This window comes from Tachypleus tridentatus, chromosome 8, assembly GCF_004210375.1.
Source record: "Tachypleus tridentatus isolate NWPU-2018 chromosome 8, ASM421037v1, whole genome shotgun sequence".
NCBI lineage: Eukaryota > Metazoa > Arthropoda > Merostomata > Xiphosura > Limulidae > Tachypleus > Tachypleus tridentatus.
This window is the reverse complement of record NC_134832.1, coordinates 94,237,111-94,257,811: the sequence shown is the minus strand read 5'-3', so window position 1 is coordinate 94,257,811 and position 20,701 is coordinate 94,237,111. Positions and strand designations below refer to the sequence as shown.

Genomic DNA, 20,701 nt, shown 5'->3' with positions numbered 1-20,701 from the left:
CAGAAAAATGGAATTATGGCTTTATTTATTTATTAACAGAACAGATAAATACAAGTTTGTCAAGTTGAAGAGAATTACTAAAATAGTTACTGTTTCAATGACTCTTATCTTAGTATTAAGATTTTTTTATGTTGTGTTGCTTTTACAAATTTAGTAACATCTGCCCAGATAGTGTTTGGGGCACATTCTGCCACTTGACAGTTTTCTGCATAATGAGACTTGCATATTTTAAGCAAAAATAAACTTACTGTATATTTTGAGAAATTTTCATGACTCACAAGATGGTACTTGAACAAACTATGTAATGTGTAAAGAAATCTTTCAATCTCCTGTTCAGATTTTCACATACATCTTTTAACCCTTCTCATACCAGAAAGGTGTCATTGATACCTTGTTACCATTATCCTACTCATAATGGAAATACTTAAACAAATTGCATGCCATTTACAGCAAACTTAAAGCTATTACAGAGATGCCAACTATTTCAAATGACTGAGTGCAATGATTGTAGACAGAGCCCTTTCACAGTTTTAGTCCTTTTAGATTTGTCAGAAACAAGACAATCTGGTGGACAAGGCCTCTTTTTTTCCATCTTGTGAGCGATCGCATTGGTATTTCTATGCTGCTTAGAAAACAAGAAATACCCATCTATGCGAGCGCTGATTGGCTGACAAACACTGATGATGTAACTATGGATTCCCCCATGTACCCAGTATGGAGAAGCGCTACACTCAAACTATTGGTAGACGTCGGAGATACAAATATTTTTCATTATTTCAAGAACAAGCATGATTATAGCAAGTAGCCATTTAAACTATGTCTTTTATTTATTATCAAAATTTATTTGTATTTCACTAGAAATTTTCTTTTCACCCTTTTCAAGCCCTGGGGGAACAATTTACCACTTTATTGTATATGCCTATATAAAATATAATAATTTGGGAGTTGCAACAAGTCGTAGTATTTGTCTGTATGAGCGTATAATCGTAATGCATACACCAAAATCGTAATGGTTGGCATCTCTGATATTATCTAGCTTTGGCTTAAAATAATTCACTTTATTACATTTATTTTTTTACCATTTCTTATATTGTGAAATTTCAAAAGTTCTGTTTATAGATATTGTTCTGAAAAGAAATGTTAAAATACTTTTTTTGTTCTCAGTATTTCAATTACTTTTACTTTGTTGATCAGTATGTTTTACTTTATGTATCCAGTCAATTTCAACTTGATTGATATTTTTTAATGTGTACCAATGATTATTTATTTTGGCAATTGCAGAAATCACTAATTCCAACAATAAACAGTAAAGAATACCAATATAAGAACTAAAAAAATATTAACCTATTACCAAAGGTTTGACCTTCCAGAATGTCATCAGGTCAGGCTAGATAACAATATCTTTGCTGACATTATTCTTAATTAAGATCAACTCATATGTAATACATATGGTTTATTTTCAATAAATAATAAGTTATTTAAATTATTTGCACTGTTTGAATATAAGCAGCTTAACAATTCTTTTAAATAAGTAAGGATTAACATAATCTACCATACTCATTAAATATAATTAAGTATACCTGATATCTTGCCATATAAAAAAAAAATTCTGTAACTCACAATGAAATATAATTTAACCAAAACCATTTTCAGAAAGAAAAACTATATTTAAAGAAGCTATACAAAAGCTCCCAAATCTGTGTTTGTCAGCAACTCTTTCTAAGTTTCATAATAGATTTCTCTCTCCATCCATACAGGAAATAAATCTAGTCACTTTCCCACTAAACTATAAATTACTTTTTACACCATTTTGTTCCTCTTATATTGAAATAAAATGTTTATACTCTGCTCTATCCAATGGTATTTAAACTTTATCTGTAGCTATTTTCTAATGTAGGCTTCATTAGAAGATTTCTAGATTTCATGCTGTGAAATCATAAAAGGTGAGGAAAAAAGGCTGTACTAATAATTAGTGAAAGAAAAGGAAAATCATGTAAGAAACAGAACATATTTCATTATATTCTAAAAGGATGATACTTTCTAAGAAAATATAAATGATAGCTTTGGGATTGGAGGAAAAATTCTGAAAAACTGATTAGTGCAATTTTCCAGGCAAAACTCTTTGGAACTGCAAGAAATATCAGCTCAAACATTTATTTAATTTTTCCTTGCAAATTACACTAAATAAATGTTACAAAATGATAAATCTAAAATATTTTTCTTAGAAATTGTTACAATGGTCATAATAGAGTTAGCATTTTTACTTCTAGTTACATTTTGAAATGTGATATGCAGGTATGCACTTAACTTCTGAAATTTGCTTTTGATCACGAAAGAGTAAAAGGCTTAATGTACCATACAAAATTCATAGGATCTCTAATTTAGAAAACTTAAATTCATACCATTCTTTGGTTCCACATCAACAACTTCATAAACTTCCAATTAAAACTTGGTTGATCCATTAAAATTTGAACAATATTCTACAGTTACCTTTTTAAATTACCTTTATTATTTAAATCAGTGTGTCAAATGTTATACAAGGAATTAGGCACATAAAAAACTGAGTGTACATTTTGTCACAGTTCAGTGTACATATAGAACTGCTTGATCAGTATTTTGTAGTATTGTATGCCATCAAATAAAACCTAGCTGTTTTCGTTTCTCACTTTTATGGAAATACATGCTGAAATAGCAAATTAGACTGTTTGCTTGATCTATAAAAAAATAAGATTTAACAACATTTAACATCCAAAGCATTTTATGATTGTTATTTTCCAATCATTGATGCCATTCTGAATATTTTGAATTTTCAAGCCATGTTGCATTAAGTAAACATGTTTGCAATATGTTATGACAATGAATTTATTTTGTTAACAATTCCAACAAACTTTAAAAGCTATTCACAATACTAGTCTTAATATGTAGGAGACATACCACACATAATCAACAAGGTAGAATGGTTCACCCAAGAACATGATATAACTATAGTTTTACATAACTGATGATAAAAACTGAACTAATCTGATGCTTTCATTACCACTTTATGGTAATTACTAACCTATTTTATTACAGTTTACATTTTTTAACATTTCATAACTTACTTGTGATGTTCATTAAACATATTATAAAAAATATATTGTTGCCTTTAATGTTCATTGTCTTATTGATACAGATCACTGTTGTCAGTATTACAAAGCAGATGAGGTTCCCCAAACTCAACAGTAGATGCAGCAAAACAATTTTTTTTTGCAACCATAATTAATGAAAATGGGGACCTATATTGCACTCAATCATGAAAACAGGGTAGTGTCATCCTGAACCAAGTATTATAAGAAGGATCCTGCATGTCATCAGGGAATAAGCTTACAGGGATAAGAAAAGAAAGGATGCAGCTTTGTCCTCTTCTCACTAGGTGGACAAATATGTGGTTGTACTTGTAAGGTAAATTTCTACTTCACACTCAGAAGGAAGCCTCCTAGGTCCACCACCAAAGTGACTGGAAACTGGTAATAGGTAAGGACTCTCATGCTCCATTTGGAGCAAATAGGGAAGAAGGAAATGCATTGGGGAGTCCAGATGACTTTCACACTGGAGAAAGTGCAATGTGTGTGTCCACAATTCCCTATTTTGAAATCAGACCATCATGAATCATGAAGTGGGCAGGGATGGGCAGAAATCCCCTTTTGCTATAGTTATGCCTGCCCTTGATTAATGGTCCACCACTGAGTTAAACTTACTGATACCTAAAGACACCTAAGTATATACCATTAGGAATCCTACTAGTGGTTTTGCAGAACACCCCATCTCTACAGTGAGCATCATAGCTGTACTGGTATATTGTGTGGGTTTGAGTAAAAGTACATCTGAAGACAACACTCACCACAAATGGGATCCTATTAGCAGTAGCAAAAGAGAATCCCTTAAAAAAAACATAAATAAAATGTTGGAAAACAAAACAAAACACTTGAGTCAAAGGTGAATGAACAGCCACACAAGAAAATAGTGAGCAACGAAGAAATAGGGAGCAATTCACATACTAACCTAAATTATTTCCTTCAATGAACTAAGATGATGAGCTGCCAAAGACATGGTGATATGATAAATTTGATTAGAAAAAATGTTGAGGAGAAGCCAACCTTCCATGGATAAGTCTGAATAAGCCAGCCAAAGGAACTGACAAACTCAACCAGTTAGTGTGACAGTGGACTGATCACAGGAAACAGAAGGATTCCAGTAAATAAAAAGTTGGAAACATTATCCCAGAAAAGAGGCAGTATGTATCCCATAATACCTTAAGGAGCAAACTTGATAAAGAAACCAATTGGATTGGAATGAGAATACAGATGGAAGGTAAAGAAATGGGTATAAAAGACAAATGACCTTAGGTCTAAAGAACAAAGAATAAGAGTTGATGTAGGATAACATAAGAGGAATGGCAGAAGATTCTTATCACATTAATTTTATAAATATCTGATTGATAACATCCACAAGCTAGAAGGAAAAGGAAACATGTAATATGCCACATACATGATAAACCAGCAGTAATAAAAAAGGTGTGAAAGGTGAGATATCCTGTAGAGATGAAGAGTGTGAAAGAAAGTACTGTAAAAGGTGTATACAATTTTTCTTTTCCTTGATTGTATCATCCTCAGAAACACTGTCAGGTTGAAAATGAAAAGAAATCTCTGCCTGAACATAGAAACCCAGCTTCCTGGGAATCAAGACCTGTATCTCTTCAGCAGATAAAGCCAAACCCAATGTCTGGGTAGTTTTACCAGAAGCATTGTCTACCACAAGAGGAAATTCTGTTCTTGATACATTGAATTGTAAAATAATTCTAAATTGCCATATAAATTTGTTACAATAATTAAATAAAAAAAAAAACTGAAACAATTGAATGCAAACACAGTAAATGAAAAACCATCAAAAAAGGTATTGAAACATGTATGAAGTGCAATCATAAACAAGAGTCACACGAGAAAAACCACAGATCTAAACAATGCTGTGCCAATTGAGAAAGTGACGATCGAATGGGAGAATCAGAGAAAGCTATCTGTGCCAATATAGTTGGTGCAATACTGTTGGGAGAGTGGTCACATGCTACATAATGTTTAAAAGTGGCACAACAATTTTCTACTTAAAAATATTTTATAACTGATATTTTAGCATCACTTTTTTATTAATATATTTCACAAAGAAAAAAAATGTTAAATTTTCCAGCTTCCATTTTTGTGCAGCCCCAAGGAGCTTCACTTGTAAATAATGTTTTTATCTATTTTATAAATATTTGATCATCCCAAAATAAACATTTTTACTAGTTATAAAACTATCACCCTTTGGAAATACAATGATTCATGTCTTTTGTTTTTCAAGTCATTTTTCACCTCTGCCAATGGTTTTATCACTAACCCTTTGTTGACATTCTTTTATAATGTCACAGAATATAGTCAGACAATTATCATAAAGTCAACATTGAAAATAGCTAGGCACAATGACTGGTTATCAAAGATTCTAATTTATCTACCTCTTCAAGTAATGGTTGTAACCACTGTTTATAGTTTGTTAACATACCCAAAGCTCTCATTGCCTTATCAAAGAACCAAAATGTGGAGTTCAATACACTAAAAAACAAATCAGAGATTTGCAAGTTACTTTATAGTTTCTATTTTTCTTTTCCTTCCTGATAACATTTTTGTATTAAATTATATCTTTGTGAAAGCTAGGGAAATTTTCTTTTATAAAAAATACATTAGGTAGGTTTAGTTATGTTTAGTGACTATGACAAGTGACAGCACAGTGTTAGGATGAAGATATCTTTTTTTTTTAATATTACATTTAATTTGATTTCATTTACACAAAAATCACAAATACAAAAAACTATTGTTTTGTGAAAGCAAACAATATTTATTAGATTCAAATAAATTTTAACCAAAAATACTGTATATAAAATAATAGTATAATATACCTACAAAATTAATGTTAAAGCACTTTAAAAGATGAGGTCTGAGATCACAGATAAATCTTTATCAACTGTTATTTACCATATATTATGGTTTATAATCAGAAGTAGTAACTAGTACAATTGGTAAAATAAAGCATTAAAAGAAATAAGATAAAGAAAATCAAACATATTTAAACTGTCTGGATACACAGAATGGAATTTTCTAATTAATATTTAAATATTTAACATATAGTATGAAGTACTTTTAATATGTTTGCAAAATAATTTCACAACTGAATTTTTAAAATCTCAAAAATTAAAAAACGATAAAAATTCTAATGCAAATTACATTTAATAAATCAGAAACAAGCAACTTTGTAAAGAGTTGCAAAAAAATTTTATGCAGTTTAAGTATTTCCACGATATGAAAAAAACATCAGAAGGACATCAGTGATACCCTTCCAAATTGAAAAGGCTTAAGTACTAGAGAAATGGCTGAGGATTGTTAAGACAAGAATTTACTTAAGTTCAAATATTAACAGTTAACAAAAGCAAATATACAACATATAAATGACTGAATGTAAGTGGGTATTTCCAACTTAAATGACTATCTAAACCCTGTTATCACTGCTTGACCATTTAGCACGTGTGCCAAACAAGTTGCCATTCCTAACTCAATGGTGGAATTAATATTTCACAGTTTAATACTTTCCTAACTTATCTGCAAGTCTGTACACTAATCATTACATGTTGGATACAAGAAGAAAATATCAGAGAAAAAAATAAAAAAGCCAATACATCATGTTGGATATATAAGTATTAAATTCACATAATAACTGACAGTGCATATAGAAACATTATGAAATCCTTAAATACTAGTTTTCTTAGACATTGGAAAGTATAGATCTGCCTGAAAATATCAAAAATCATCTACTGCACTTTTAATTCTAAAAACAACAAATACAATTTATTGAAAAACAATAACAAAAACTACTCCTCTATAACTTTTAATGAAACTTATTAAAAGGTAAAAACTGATTTATCAACCTTAAATATCTAATTTTTTACTTTATATATATTCAACTTTTAGTTAATATCACACCTTCTATAGAGGAATGTAGATTGGATAAATTTCTCTACAACCTAAGTTCAATTTTAGCATTCGATACAAAATAAGATGATATAATACAATTTGCACCTTATATATATAACAACCAATATCAAAGAACAGTGTACCTGTAATCTCCTATCAAGGATTTTTCGACCACCCTCAGTCCCATAAGATGCTTCATAAGGATAACTCCAATCTCTAACCAAAAACATAAGTTTCTGGGAACAATGCAAAGATAATGTACATAAATCTTTTGTAACAGAAATCTCCATTAATTACCAATAATTTATTCTACAGTCCATAAAAAATATGCTTTACTGATGACTTATTTAATACCAGCATTTATTGGTAATATTCCTAAGAAGAGGATGGTAAATTATTTTAAGCAACATATATATTTCTACTAATTAAATTCAAGTAAATTAATAAAAAACTAAAATTTAACTTTGATGCCAGTTAAGTACCATTCTTATTATAAGTTCAGTAGTAATTCTGATACAAGATTTATGTTTCAACTTGAAAAATAATAAACCAAACAATTTATTAGCATTTTTTCTATTAAATACTAACAGAAAATTATGTATAATTTTGCTTCTTGTTCAATAGAATTATACTGTATATAAAGGAAATTCCTCTATAATTTTAAAAAGAAAAATGTGGTAAAAATTAAAACTATACTTTAAGCAAGTATGAACTATTAACCTGAAATGGTTTCTCACTGGTGTCTTCTAGGGCTAATCTTCCATATTCAGTAAACAACTGAAAAAGATACCAATCACTTAACTTATATATAACATTAACAGTGAAATATTTATTTAACATATAGGACATTTAAGAAAATTATTTTGAATAGAATATTTTATTCTCTGACTGGTTAACTACAAAACAGTATAAACTATTGTTTATTATCTAATCAAAACCATTTGTTTACAACACTATTATTTCAGGTAGTGTACACTGTATCAAAAATGTCAAAATTGGCATACTAATTTTTACTAATTGTGTAACATGTCTTTTAGTTTGATTAGCACTAAGACATTATTTATGCAAATAATTACTTAATGAAACTAGTATCCTTGAGTAATGTATAAAACTAGTTTTAAAAATTTAAATATCTGATCATGAAATTTTCTTATTATTTGTCAAAAACATTTTTTGCTACACCTATAAGCATTGTGATTTTTATAAAGTTTAACTAAATATCCATATTTAACATTTCTTGTTTAAGTCTATTTCACTATCAGTTTGTTTTTCACCTCAATGGCATCATATACACACAACAGACTAAAAGACAGATCACAGACCAATATTGTTCAAGCATAGTTGCCCCTAATTTTGAACTACATACAAGAGAGCAAAGATAAAACCAGTCAGCTGCACATAACAGCAGTATTGGCTGTCCCTCTTATTATGCACCCACAGTTAAAAGTGCAAATAATGTTATATGGCATGGCATGTTGAGCCCCAACTCTTCAGATCTCCAATCTTATATGTCCATGTTCAAGTTTAAACTGCATATGTTTTAACTGAAACCTATGCTGTGTCTTCACAGAGATCAAATTCTGTATTTTAGGTTTATAACCACTCAATCTTATTCCTGAACCACCTAAACACATTTCATTAACAGAGAACAAATACTCATGCATTTATATTCTTAATGCTTCTGAATATTAACAGGAGTTAAAATGTTTGTTAGAGACTTAGAAAACCCTGAAATGTGAATAACTACAATCTATTTTATTAAATATGCAAACTATACTCAATTACAATATTAGCAAGATAAAAATCTTGAATATGTCAAAATACAGATTACAATTAAACTAGCATTCTGGAGATAGAAGTTCTGTTACATTCATTTTAGAAACTGTACTTACACACTTACTTGTAAGTGTTGTAAATCATCTTCCTGGATGTTTTGAGACAGGTTATATACCTGGAAAGTAGGAAAAAATATATATCCAATATATCTCTTCACACATTACTCCTTTCTAAATAATAGAAATATATGCCTCAATTACATTAGGTTAGAAACAACAATACATTATGATTTATATTCTTCTCATAGATCATATGCTTACAAAAATATAAATATTTAATTAGTAGCATCTTGTAAAACATTAATCCTTTTAAAATTTGAGTTTCAATTAAAATTACAAAAAATATGTCTAAGAATAACAAAAACAAACTATAGCTATACCTTATATAAATAAATATACACAATTACATTATTCTTAAACTATATGACAACTTGAATTCACTTGTTTAAAATCATATCAAACTGTTTGTATAGTAAAAGTCCAGATATGTTTGTCTGTATGTTGCCACTTTATGTACTGAAACCCAATTTTCAGTATCATAAGCCTATTGCTGAGCCACTGAGAAATAAAATTCAAGAGTTTTTATCAACAATTTTATCTGGACCTCAAAGGAGTAAAGCAGTTACCAAATCAAAATAAGACAAGAGATGTCCAAGAAGACCCCTCACACAATAAAAACTACATATTCTATACATAAACATAAGCACACATATGTATAAAGTGTGATCTTACGCATTAAAGAGTTTATATTTTCTGTACTTCACAAAATACTACAAATTAAATTATCTTGCAACTGTCATTTAAAATTTTACAAATATTGTTATTAAAAACATAACACAAATAAACAGAGGTTAAAAGTTTTTAACACTGAAGATGTAATTCTGATAGGTACTTACCTTCCCTCACTCATAGCTATCTTGACCTTCATTTGCACTCTAGGCATTGATAAACTTTATAAACAGCATATCAGTCTTTTATACTCCAGAGAAAATATCTGAGGGATGCTCCTTGGTATAAATTAAATTATGATAATTCCTGTGCATCTGGGCAAAACATCCAGAGAAAGTGTCTTGCATAATAAACTTAATGACATAATGTGTGCATAATAGGCAGCATAATAATGACAGCCCTCTTCTCATCAAATAAGAACATATGCCTATGAGAATATCTTATTGTACAAAACCCATTCGTGAAGAAACCTCCATAGTCCACCACTCCAATGACTGGTAACCAGAAGTGGTAAGGATTCTCAGGCTCCACTAAAAACATGAGAAGGAGTAAGATGCACTGGGGGAGTCCAGAGAAATAATCCACTGGTAACAGTGCAATGGGTGTTCATGTTTCCCTATTTTGAAAAGCAGAAATACCTGGATTGCAAGAATCATTGACAGTAGGGATGAGAAAAAAATCCTTGAGTGATGGTCCTCAAGGTTATGTAGACACACCTACACACTCACCACTGGAAAATCATCTAGTGGTCTTACATAAACAGACTATCTCTACAGTGAGCATTAGAAAGAAGTTGAATAAGTGTTAGTATAGAATGATTCAACATACCTGATCAGGCAATATCCACCACCAGGATGAAACCAAAAAAGCAAAGTAAAACAAGAGTTTCTGAAATGCTTAAATGAAACCAAAATGTCAGCTTACCCCAGTTAAAGGCAAACAAATGTGTGGAGAAATGCCACATGAAGAAGATGAAACATGACCAAGCAAGACACAGCTATAGTGTCCAAATAATGTGTGACAAATACAATTGGAGTTGTTACCCACATTCCTGTTTGTACAATCTCCTCCAAAGAACAGTGGATCTGAGCAACTACAGATGAATTATTGTGCCATATCTGGTGGAACAACACACTAAACAGCTAATGATTTGCAACTAACGAGTCAGAATAAGCTAAATGGATGGGTTGCCAAGCCCAGCTTGTAAGGATATTAGGTGAAATATCAAAGGAAACAGAGGGATTCCAGTGTTTAAAAAGATGAGAATCAAAGCCCCAAAAGGATCCACTGTAAAACATAACAATGAATAGAACAGACAGGACAAAGAAGATGTCAGGATTGTAACAAGAGTATAAATTGAAAAAATAAGGGAAGGAAAGGAGAGAGAAAGCAAAACAACCCTCACGAGCAGCAGAAGGAAGGAATGACAAGGATAAAGGAGAACAGGAGAAGCATGGTAAAGGGTGTGGGAAAAATTAATAACTTATATATCAGAACAACAATGGCCACTAGAGAGAAAGAGAAGGAAACAGGTCTTAAGGAAAAGGTGATACAAAGAACACTTAACATCAGATTTGAAAGAAAAATGAGCAAGAGCATAAAAAACAACACAGAAATCCAATCTTGAAATTAAATGGATGAGAAATACAAAACGAAAAAAAAGAAAGAACAGGAAAAGATCTATGAAAACATAAAAAGCAAAAAAGTGAGGGATGGAACAACACAATAACTAGAAACAGTGGACACAGACAAACCTTGATCAAATGGGCAGGTAAAAAACAAAGACAACAGAGAAAATAAAGGACAGGAAGGATGGAATCCCTGACAATTGGACCACTGGCAAAAGGCAGACCAACAATGCTGATACACAGACAATGAGAAAGGATGTATGGATTGAGTAAGCAAAGAAACAAAACAGGTAGTGAGTCTATGAGAGAAGGCGATGGAATGGACAAAAGTCATACATGAAGACAGAGTTATGTAGGTTCTGGATAAAACATATCCATTTGAGTTTATAGGAGAAGAGACATGGTCAGAGGTAAGGAAAGGAGTTGCTGCTCCAGTAAGGGCCAAAGCAGAGGAAACCACAACTTAGTAGGCCAATACAACACACAATACGGAGTGGTCTGTATGAAAGAAGAAACCTGGAGAGATGTCTGATTAGAGGGTAAGTATAGAAATGAACACCCCTACAATTCTGACTGAACAAATCTTCCCCAGAACTGAGAGGTACATAATAAGGGACCAAAATAAAGAAATTTTGGCATACCAAAATGTTACAAACACAATGGCATGAGGCATATGCAACCAAGAAAACACCCACAAAAAAACTCTAGAAGAACTTGGTTGGGGCAGGATAGATGGTCTGCAACCAGATTTATAACATCTGGAATATGACATGCCAAGAGTGAGATGTTGAAGCTGCAAGCCTAATATAAGAGGCCGAGTGTGATAAAACAGAGGATCTTGGAGTTTGTACCACCTTATGTGAAGATATAACTGACAGCAGTTGAATTGTCAGAAAGAGCCATAATCACTTTCTCTCTCTGGTAAGAGTGGAAGGAAATGAGTGAGAGCCAAAGAAACTACCAACAACACTAAGTGGTTGATATGGTAAGTAGATTCCTTAATGGACCATTGAACCAAAATCTCCAAAGAGTTGAGGGAAGCCCCCAACCCACCAAAGAAGCATCTGGAAACAGAAGGGAGTGGAAATGAGATGGAGGAAGAGGAACCTCTGCTATGGTAAGAGACCTGTCAAGCCACCAAATAAGATCAACCTGGATCCATGAAGAAAAGAAAATATGATGATCCAAGAGATTGCAAGAGAAATTCCACTGTTCAAGAAGCATCCATTAGAGAGAATGAATGTGTGCTCAATCCAAGGAAATAATAGCTTCCAGGGAAGCTACATCCCCAAAGAAGAGAGAACATGTTGAGTAGGATGAGAAGGTGAAAACAGAGCCTGAGCATCTGCTTGTTCCATATCCAGGAGTTGGAGTGAAGAAGGCTGACCCTGACCAAGATGGAAACTAAAGAAGTCTCTCATATGAATGAGACATTGAATGGGAGTGAGAAAGGATGAGAAACCCCATCTGAGCAGAATCCCAAAGAAGAAATCAGGTATGATTGGCAAACTGAGCTTGATAAGAGCCATTCAATCATGTAATGAGGAGTCCAAAAATCTAACAAAGGAAGATGATGTGCAAAAGCACAGACAACTTGACAGAACACATTAGAAGCTAAGCCAAAACCAAACAGTAGAGGACAGAAATGGAACCCATCCTCCCTATGGATGAACTTAAGATAACGGCATGACACCTGAGAATGGGAATATAAAAGTAAGCATCTGTCATATCAAATTTGGTCCTACAAAGACCAGGAAAAACCACCAAAAAGAGAGAAAAGATGAATTCATAGTTAATTGGGGTGTGTGCAGGAAGGCATTCAGCTGGGATAGATATAGAATAGGTTTCTGATCTGCTGACTTTTCACAGACAACAAACAAACAGGAGAAAAATTCCAGACAAATAGGCATCACACATTCTACAGCACCTTTGGGACGAAGATCAAGACTAACTCTATCAGGTGACTGGAAAAGACATGATCCCCTGGTTTTTCCTCCTCCTCTGTCAGAAACACCCATTTATCCATCATGAATGGATTCCAGATGGCTGAAAAAGAGTTACAACCTGACCCCACCTGCCCATAGAAAGACATCCTATCATAGGTAATGATGAAGCTGAGATGGACAAGAAAAATGGATTTAAGAAAGAGAACATCAAGAGAAGGAGAAGGATAGGGCAAAGAAGAAGGAGCACAGAGTAATTGAGCATGCAGAGATTCTGTAGATTCAGTAGGGCAAAACAAACAAGAAGCAAGAGAGGACAAAAAAAAAGGAATCTCATCACATTGACTCTGGACTCCAAAGGCTGAGAAAGACCCTAAAGGCAGTTTTGTGCAAAAACAGTGTTTGATGAAATTGAAAAGGGGAGATGCACCCTGCAAGTAACACATCCTTCCTGAGTAAACCTCAACAACATAAAATACAGGTGGTGAAGGACAAGACTAAAGCTGAAACTTGCCTATAGTTGCCCATAAAAGAGCCTGGGATAAGCCAAGAATTAATCATGAGACTGGTGAAGGCCTGATACAACAGATGTAAAGATAAAAGAACATAAAAGACTGGTCAATGTTATGCAAATAGTAGTAAACTGGGACTTATTAAAATGAACCAAGGCATCATGATTAGAAACCCCCAAGGGAAGGAGAGGATCTAAATGCTAAAATTCCAAATAGAGATTTGAGGTACATTGGGAAGTGAAAGAGAATTGGTTCTAAAGACAAAAGGGACAAAGCACATCCAATCCAAACTATACTTGATCAGCAAAATATTGAGCATAAACAAGAATGTTAGGAAAAAAATTAATAACAATAATAATCAGAATGAAGCTTTTCTTCATGTAAGGAAGAAGAATCATGAAGGGGAGATACAAACTTTGAAAAACCTAATCAATATGGTGTAAGAAAAGCATGGTTGGCAGAACTCCTGACTGTCAACATTATGTGACTTGCTGAAAAAAACCAGGGTGGGTAAAACTGAGTCAAAATCATTCACTCCCTGATGAAAACTCTCTCAGAAACATGATTCTGGGAAAGGGAAAATGAGCAGAATAAGCAGCAAAAGTGTCCAACTCCCATCAAATTAACTTCTGAATCTTCTCAGCCAATATTGGCAACTTGCCACACCTGGGACTAGTGACAGGAATTTCATCCATGTTGGTGGGAACTTCTTTATCTGCCACATAAAAATTTGAATTAACAAGTCCACACGGACTTTGTGAAAAATAAAGGAACTACTAAAGAAAAAGTAATTTCAACTAAAAATGAAAAACTAGCTAGAAAATACACAAAACCACAACAAAATTATCTTGAAGAACAACTGAAAATATGCATCTGAACACTGTAGTGCCAATTCTTGAAAGTGAGTATTGTGCTGTGATGGTACAGAAGGCACAATATCATTGAGGAATGGTGGCCACGTGATCAACACATGTTGCTGCAAAAGCATAAAAAATATAGGAGTATAAAAGACTGATGTACTGTTCATAAGATCTACAGATGTCTAGAGGGCAAATAGAGGAGAAAATACCATTTTGGAAATCAAATGTTAGTAAATTAATAATAAATACACTTAAAATAAATTTGTAATAAAATGCTGAATACTTTTACTTGAAACACTTTTGTACTGGTATCAGTTTAATGTAATAAACTTTATTCCTTAATACCTGAACAGAACTGGTCATAGTGCTTAAAGCAAAAACTGTGGCACAATCCTTCACAGTTGATTCACTGTCAAAAGCACCTTGAGTGTCCATTAACAATACTGCCACCTACAACACAAAATATTTCATAGGTTCTTTATAACAGGAGATTTGTGCAGGATAATTATGGGGTAAATATGAATTTAACTACATGAATGAGTTTAAGCTAAGAAAATAAATACACTGGACACATGGTGCAAACTGTTCAAATAATCTATATTCAAAATATAAAGCAAAAACATGGTGTGAATAAGTCCATAAACATCAGAAACCATCTTACCACTGAATAAATGAATGAATTAAAAATCATTATTTTATAAAGACTTTAGATTAACAGACTCATGTTTTAAACAAAGTTGAATTTCCTGGATTTTGACATTAGAGAAAAACCTTAATTTTACCCCAAGTGACAAATATTACCATGTGACTAGTTGTTCTCATAAAATATACATTTATTCAGCCAGTGAAAAATATTTCCATTGATGATCCATCCTACACAATAAGTGAAGTTTCAGAAACATTCCTGTTGGCAAAGTGGATATTATCTGATAAAAAACAAAAAATAAACAAAACTAACTAGAACTAAGCAACTCAGTGAATTGCTAAAATCACATGCTTATGCCAAAACTGCACATAATTAAACCAAACATTTTAAAAATTCCTATATTAAAAAAGCTGGTGAAAAATGCATGATATATCCATCTGTCACACCTTTAATACTTTACATCTTATATTCTTTATTTTTAAAAACAATTTTCAATAATTTTTCTTTTAGTGAATTTAAATTATCACATTAATGTTTACAAACAATTTCAAATAATTGTTATTTTGATAAACTTCTTTTAGCACAAGTTTGTATATGCTGTCATTCCGAAATCCCATTAAGTTATTGAATTTTATACACACAAATCACCTTGCATTATATTTGTTTGGAAGATCCCACACAATGGCAAATATTTTATGAAATGAATGACATACTCACTTTCAGAGATATGTGAAACTTTTAACAATTTTAACACATTTTTACACAAAACAGCAAATAAGGCAGCAAAAAGCATCAACAGTTTAGAGTAATATGAATTTCTTGTTGGTAATCCATTTTATAAATGATTAAAAATCATTTAATAGAAAACATTTATATTGTAACATGTAACTTATAAACATATGCAATATTTAAGCTGTGAAGAGAACAAAGGTGTAACACCAACATAGGGATAACTTAGAGTGGCACTCTATCATATGCTACTATTAAAAGTTTTCTCAACTGACAGTGAGACTGTAAGCCTAATCAACTTATAAATTTGGTCTTAATTGATACAAATGGATACTCCAAGTTGGCTAGAAGAACATACACATGCTATGTATCCCAAAATTTAAATCCTCTTTGTCTCAGTTTTGAGAAAAGTTACAGTTAGCTTCAGCAGTGTATATCTTCTAATATTTCCTATTCCATAGATCCTATCAACTGGCAATAAATAAAACTTGGGCTTATGACCTGATTAACAGACTTTAGCAATTATGTTAATTATTATGAAAGTAAAATAATTAAAAAAAGACTCTTGGATTCAAGAAACAATATTCAGTCACCCAAAAGAATTTCTTTATTTGCCCTCTGGTATTTTACTTTTATTGTAACTATTATACAGATATATATCTGTTAAACCCTTGTGTGATAACTGTTATTCTCTTTTCTACCAATACCATATTATGTTTTAACTCTTAGTGAAAAACGTCTTACCAACAACAACTTTCTTTGTTACTTTGTAGCAATATCTAATGTTTTATGATGTTTTTATTTAGCATTCTTTAGCTATATTATGGTGATGTGGTAAAAACAAGCACTGTAACACAGAAGTAATAAGTATGCTGTTAAAATGAAAATTGAAATCATCAATACAAACAAAATCAAGCCTAAGATTTAAAAAAAAAAGATTCATGGAACAAAATCTTCAAATGAAGTTCTACTTGCTGATATCATAAAAAGAAGTCACAAAAGAGAAAAACTTTAAATTGTCAAAAATTAACTAAGAAATTCATTTCCTCAGTATGATGATCAGGAAGTTTTGAATTTTTCATTTCAATGTATAACAGATATTAATGATCTTTCATTGTTATAATTAAATTGAAAACAAACTATCATTACATTCAATAAAAGTATGATTATAAAATATTAACTCTACTGCACATTGTAAAGTACAGGTGAAAAAAAACCTATCTTTGCTGCGTGACACACATAGATGAATGCTCTTACTTTCAGATAATACTCTAAATAAATCATAAAATTTGTTTTGTTAATTCCTCATTTGAACAATTACTTCAATGTAATATCTACATTTGTAGCTTATCAATATATAATATTGGGTTGAGGAATAATTCGTGAGCGTTTTTTCAAGTTAAAAAAATATATTCATAAATGAAACGCTTTCGCAAAATATTTCATGTCATTTGGTAGATAAATTTTTGCTCTAATAGATGGTGTGTTTGATTTTCATATGTCTTTAATTTTTGCTTTCATTTTCAGCTCATTAAATGGAACATCAAGTGGACAAAATCGAGCATTTTCGACACCATCTGCTTTTCACATTTAATTTCTTGCAATTTCGTTTTAAACAATGCATACTATATACCTAGGTATTACATGAAATAAAGTATCATAATAAATGTTTTGGGTGTAATGTGTTCATGCATTGAAGTATTGTATAGTCTTGCATGTAATGCTTGAATGAAATTATTTAAAAACGCTCACGAATTATTCCTCAACCTAATACACAAATATTTTTTTGCATATATCGCCATGTTTAAGTGCAAAATTTACAGAAAACTTATTTTTCATCATATTTTCATAATGTATGCAATAGAAAATTATGAATGTAATTCAAATCTTTCATTTTTATATCTAGTAAATCACAACTACTAAGTAATTTGACAACATTGACGTTGGGTTAAAGATTCTTCTACAGTAGGTGTCTGTCACTTGTTGGTGGTAAATTCAATGATAAATAACAACAGTATGCACTCTGCATATAAGTTGAACATATGTACAAAAATTCTTTGCACTATGTATTAGGTTGTCCAGAAATAAATGTCATTTTTAAGCTGCAAAGTTTTGAAAAGTATAAACCAGTGTTGTAAAACATGCTTTAATCAAAGTAAGCACCATTTACTTCAACACACTTATGCCAATGTGTAATGATGCTGTTTATGCCCCTGCTGTAGAAATCAGAGTTTCTATGGTCAATGAACTCCCTGAAAGCTTCTTCAATCCAAGATTTTAAGGAGGTAGTTTGTGTCTTTAGTCTGCTCAAAGTTTCACACTTTTATATACTTAAATATATCTTAGTTACTGAGCTTAATAAATTATTCTATAGTGTGAATTTTTTTGTTATTCAACTATATGTATAAATCCTAAAAAATATTTTGTTTGATATCCTCCATGTGTGAAATTTTAATAGGCTTAGCAACCTATGTCCAGCAGCAACCAAATTCAAAGGTCATAGCTAGAAGAGAAAATTGTTTGCTTTACTTCTGCTTACTTTATTTATTGTTCTATATTTTAAGAAAAACAAGTTTCATAATTTATTTCTAAATAATAATAATATATATACAAATATGATATATAATTATTTAAATGTACTGTATAATACAATATACTAGTCCACTAAAAATAGCCAAGATCAGGCCAGTTTTATATCACTGAATACCATACCATGAGTGCACATCCAATGTTTCAATACAAGTTACATAATGTTTGCTAGGCACAACTAGAAGGTCAATATAATAAAAAATAATAAATATACACCATTATCAGACTAAAGCTACTTAGACCAAACATTTGTATTTTTATGTTATAATATGTAGTCACACTAGCAAAAAAATAACAATTTATATTAATTTTTTTATGATGGTTATGAGGTCAATCAGCTGACATACCCCACATAGACTATAAAATATGAAAACAAGCATTTGAAATGTAATTAGAATGTTTTAGAGATTACACATACGAGATTTTTGTGACAAAGAATAGCTTTTTAATTATAACATGAAATCACTTTGGACTCAGACTAGAAACCAAACAGACTCAATGTTTTCACAAACAAATCTTTAGAAAATTATTTCATTAAAAAATTGATTTTTTGTGTACAAAAAACTTGTAATCTTTACTAAAAGTCTGCAAAATTTTGTGAAGGTACACATACAATATCAAAAGTTACAGAGTAAATACTTAACCTATGCAAGTGCAATTTGTATATAAAATACTAAGCCTGTTGAAAAAGGGTTAAAATATTTGAAGAAAAATGAAATTTCTACATCTATTTTTCAAACCCTACTTTTAAAATGTTCATGAAATAATTAAGTTCTTACCATAGAATTTCAAAATATATGCAAAATATCTTCCCTTTATGTGGGCATTGTATGTATATGTCATATGGTAAAACCAGCAAATATATATAAATACAAAATAAAACCACATTATGTAACATGTACATTTCAAAACTTCTGTGGCATTTTCTTTTTTCATTACAGACTATAAAGCTACTTGGAATTAGTTAAAAAGTTCAATATATAAATGATCAAAATAGTTTATTATATGAAAGAATTGAAAAAGCTTACAAACCTTTTCTCCACTTGGGAGAATGACTTGAAAGACTTCATCCCAAAGGAGAATACCTGTGGTATCTCTTTCTGAACCACCTCGCCATGAGAAACCTGTAAGAGGAGTTTCATCATCTCCCATCCAGTCTGGTGATCCCTGTAATTTTATACATCATATGCTGTACAAATCTGAATACTTTTAAAATACACAACTCAAATATATCAAATCAGTCAATGAAAAAGTTAATGCTTAAATTTTTTTTTTATGAATATGTAAACAACTTGACCAATTTTGCTTATCTCTTCATTTGGTTAATCCTGAATAACAAATAAAATTATTAAACACTACACTCTCTTTACTATTGTGATGATAAGTTGTCTAAAATAGTATAATCATGAAAAAAGTAATGCACAAATGTAATGTTAGAAATTTGCTCCCATAGTTTTTCAAAGTAAATTTGGTAGAGAAAAAAATTTCCATCATGATAAATGTGCAAGGATTAAGTTAGGACACACAATATTTACAACATTCAAATCCTTAACTTTGTTACTTGTATAATTATTTATTCTTTTGTTGCCATATAAACCTGCAGTTGTTTTACATGACTACCAACAGTCATTTTCACTCATTTTAATAGCCACTGTTTAATTTTAATTGACTTTTATTTTTAAATGAAACCACAAAAGTATGCAACATTCACTGTTTATACAGTTAATTAATTAACCACTGGTAAGTCTCAAAATCAGCAGAAAGCTACATCCCTGGTGGCAAGTAACATTTTACATATAATAAGCACACACATGCACACAGGTGCTTTAAATCTCATATGAATTGCCTAGTAATTACTTGCATTGTCGAAACATTTTTTTTCTTATATAATTGTTACATTTTTGAGTTTGTTTTTCTAATATGGTGTTCTAATATAATGTTGAAATGTCAAACCTCTCCATTGGCATGCATCAGTAATGAAATTTGTATTTTGACTGGCTTAACATCAAATCATAATAAAACTAAAAAAATGCAAATAAGTTATCATATACAATTTCACTTCTGGAGCTTAAATGTGCATTCAGTGTAAAACCTAAAAACTGTAGTAATCATTCTAGTGAAATTAAAGACAATTAGATTTTTCACAAACATTATCTTATTACTAATCTTCAAAAAACATCGTGAAACAGAACCAAA

At 31.1% G+C, this 20,701-nt stretch overlaps 1 protein-coding gene across 5 annotated transcripts in view; it reads right to left on the bottom strand.

Annotated features, from left to right (window-relative positions):
• The window catches only part of LOC143222970 (atlastin-2-like), a 59,881-nt gene that overhangs the window by 27,078 nt on the left and 12,102 nt on the right, over nucleotides 1-20,701 (bottom strand). For all 5 annotated transcript variants that reach the window (XM_076450252.1, XM_076450247.1, XM_076450248.1 and 2 more), the window contains exons 3-7: nucleotides 19,538-19,672; nucleotides 14,887-14,991; nucleotides 8,935-8,985; nucleotides 7,755-7,811; nucleotides 7,178-7,270 (exon numbers count right to left, since the gene is read on the bottom strand). In XM_076450252.1, coding sequence (XP_076306367.1) covers nucleotides 7,178-7,270; nucleotides 7,755-7,811; nucleotides 8,935-8,985; nucleotides 14,887-14,991; nucleotides 19,538-19,672 — 441 coding nt within the window. The remainder of the gene's footprint in view (nucleotides 1-7,177; nucleotides 7,271-7,754; nucleotides 7,812-8,934; nucleotides 8,986-14,886; nucleotides 14,992-19,537; nucleotides 19,673-20,701) is intronic.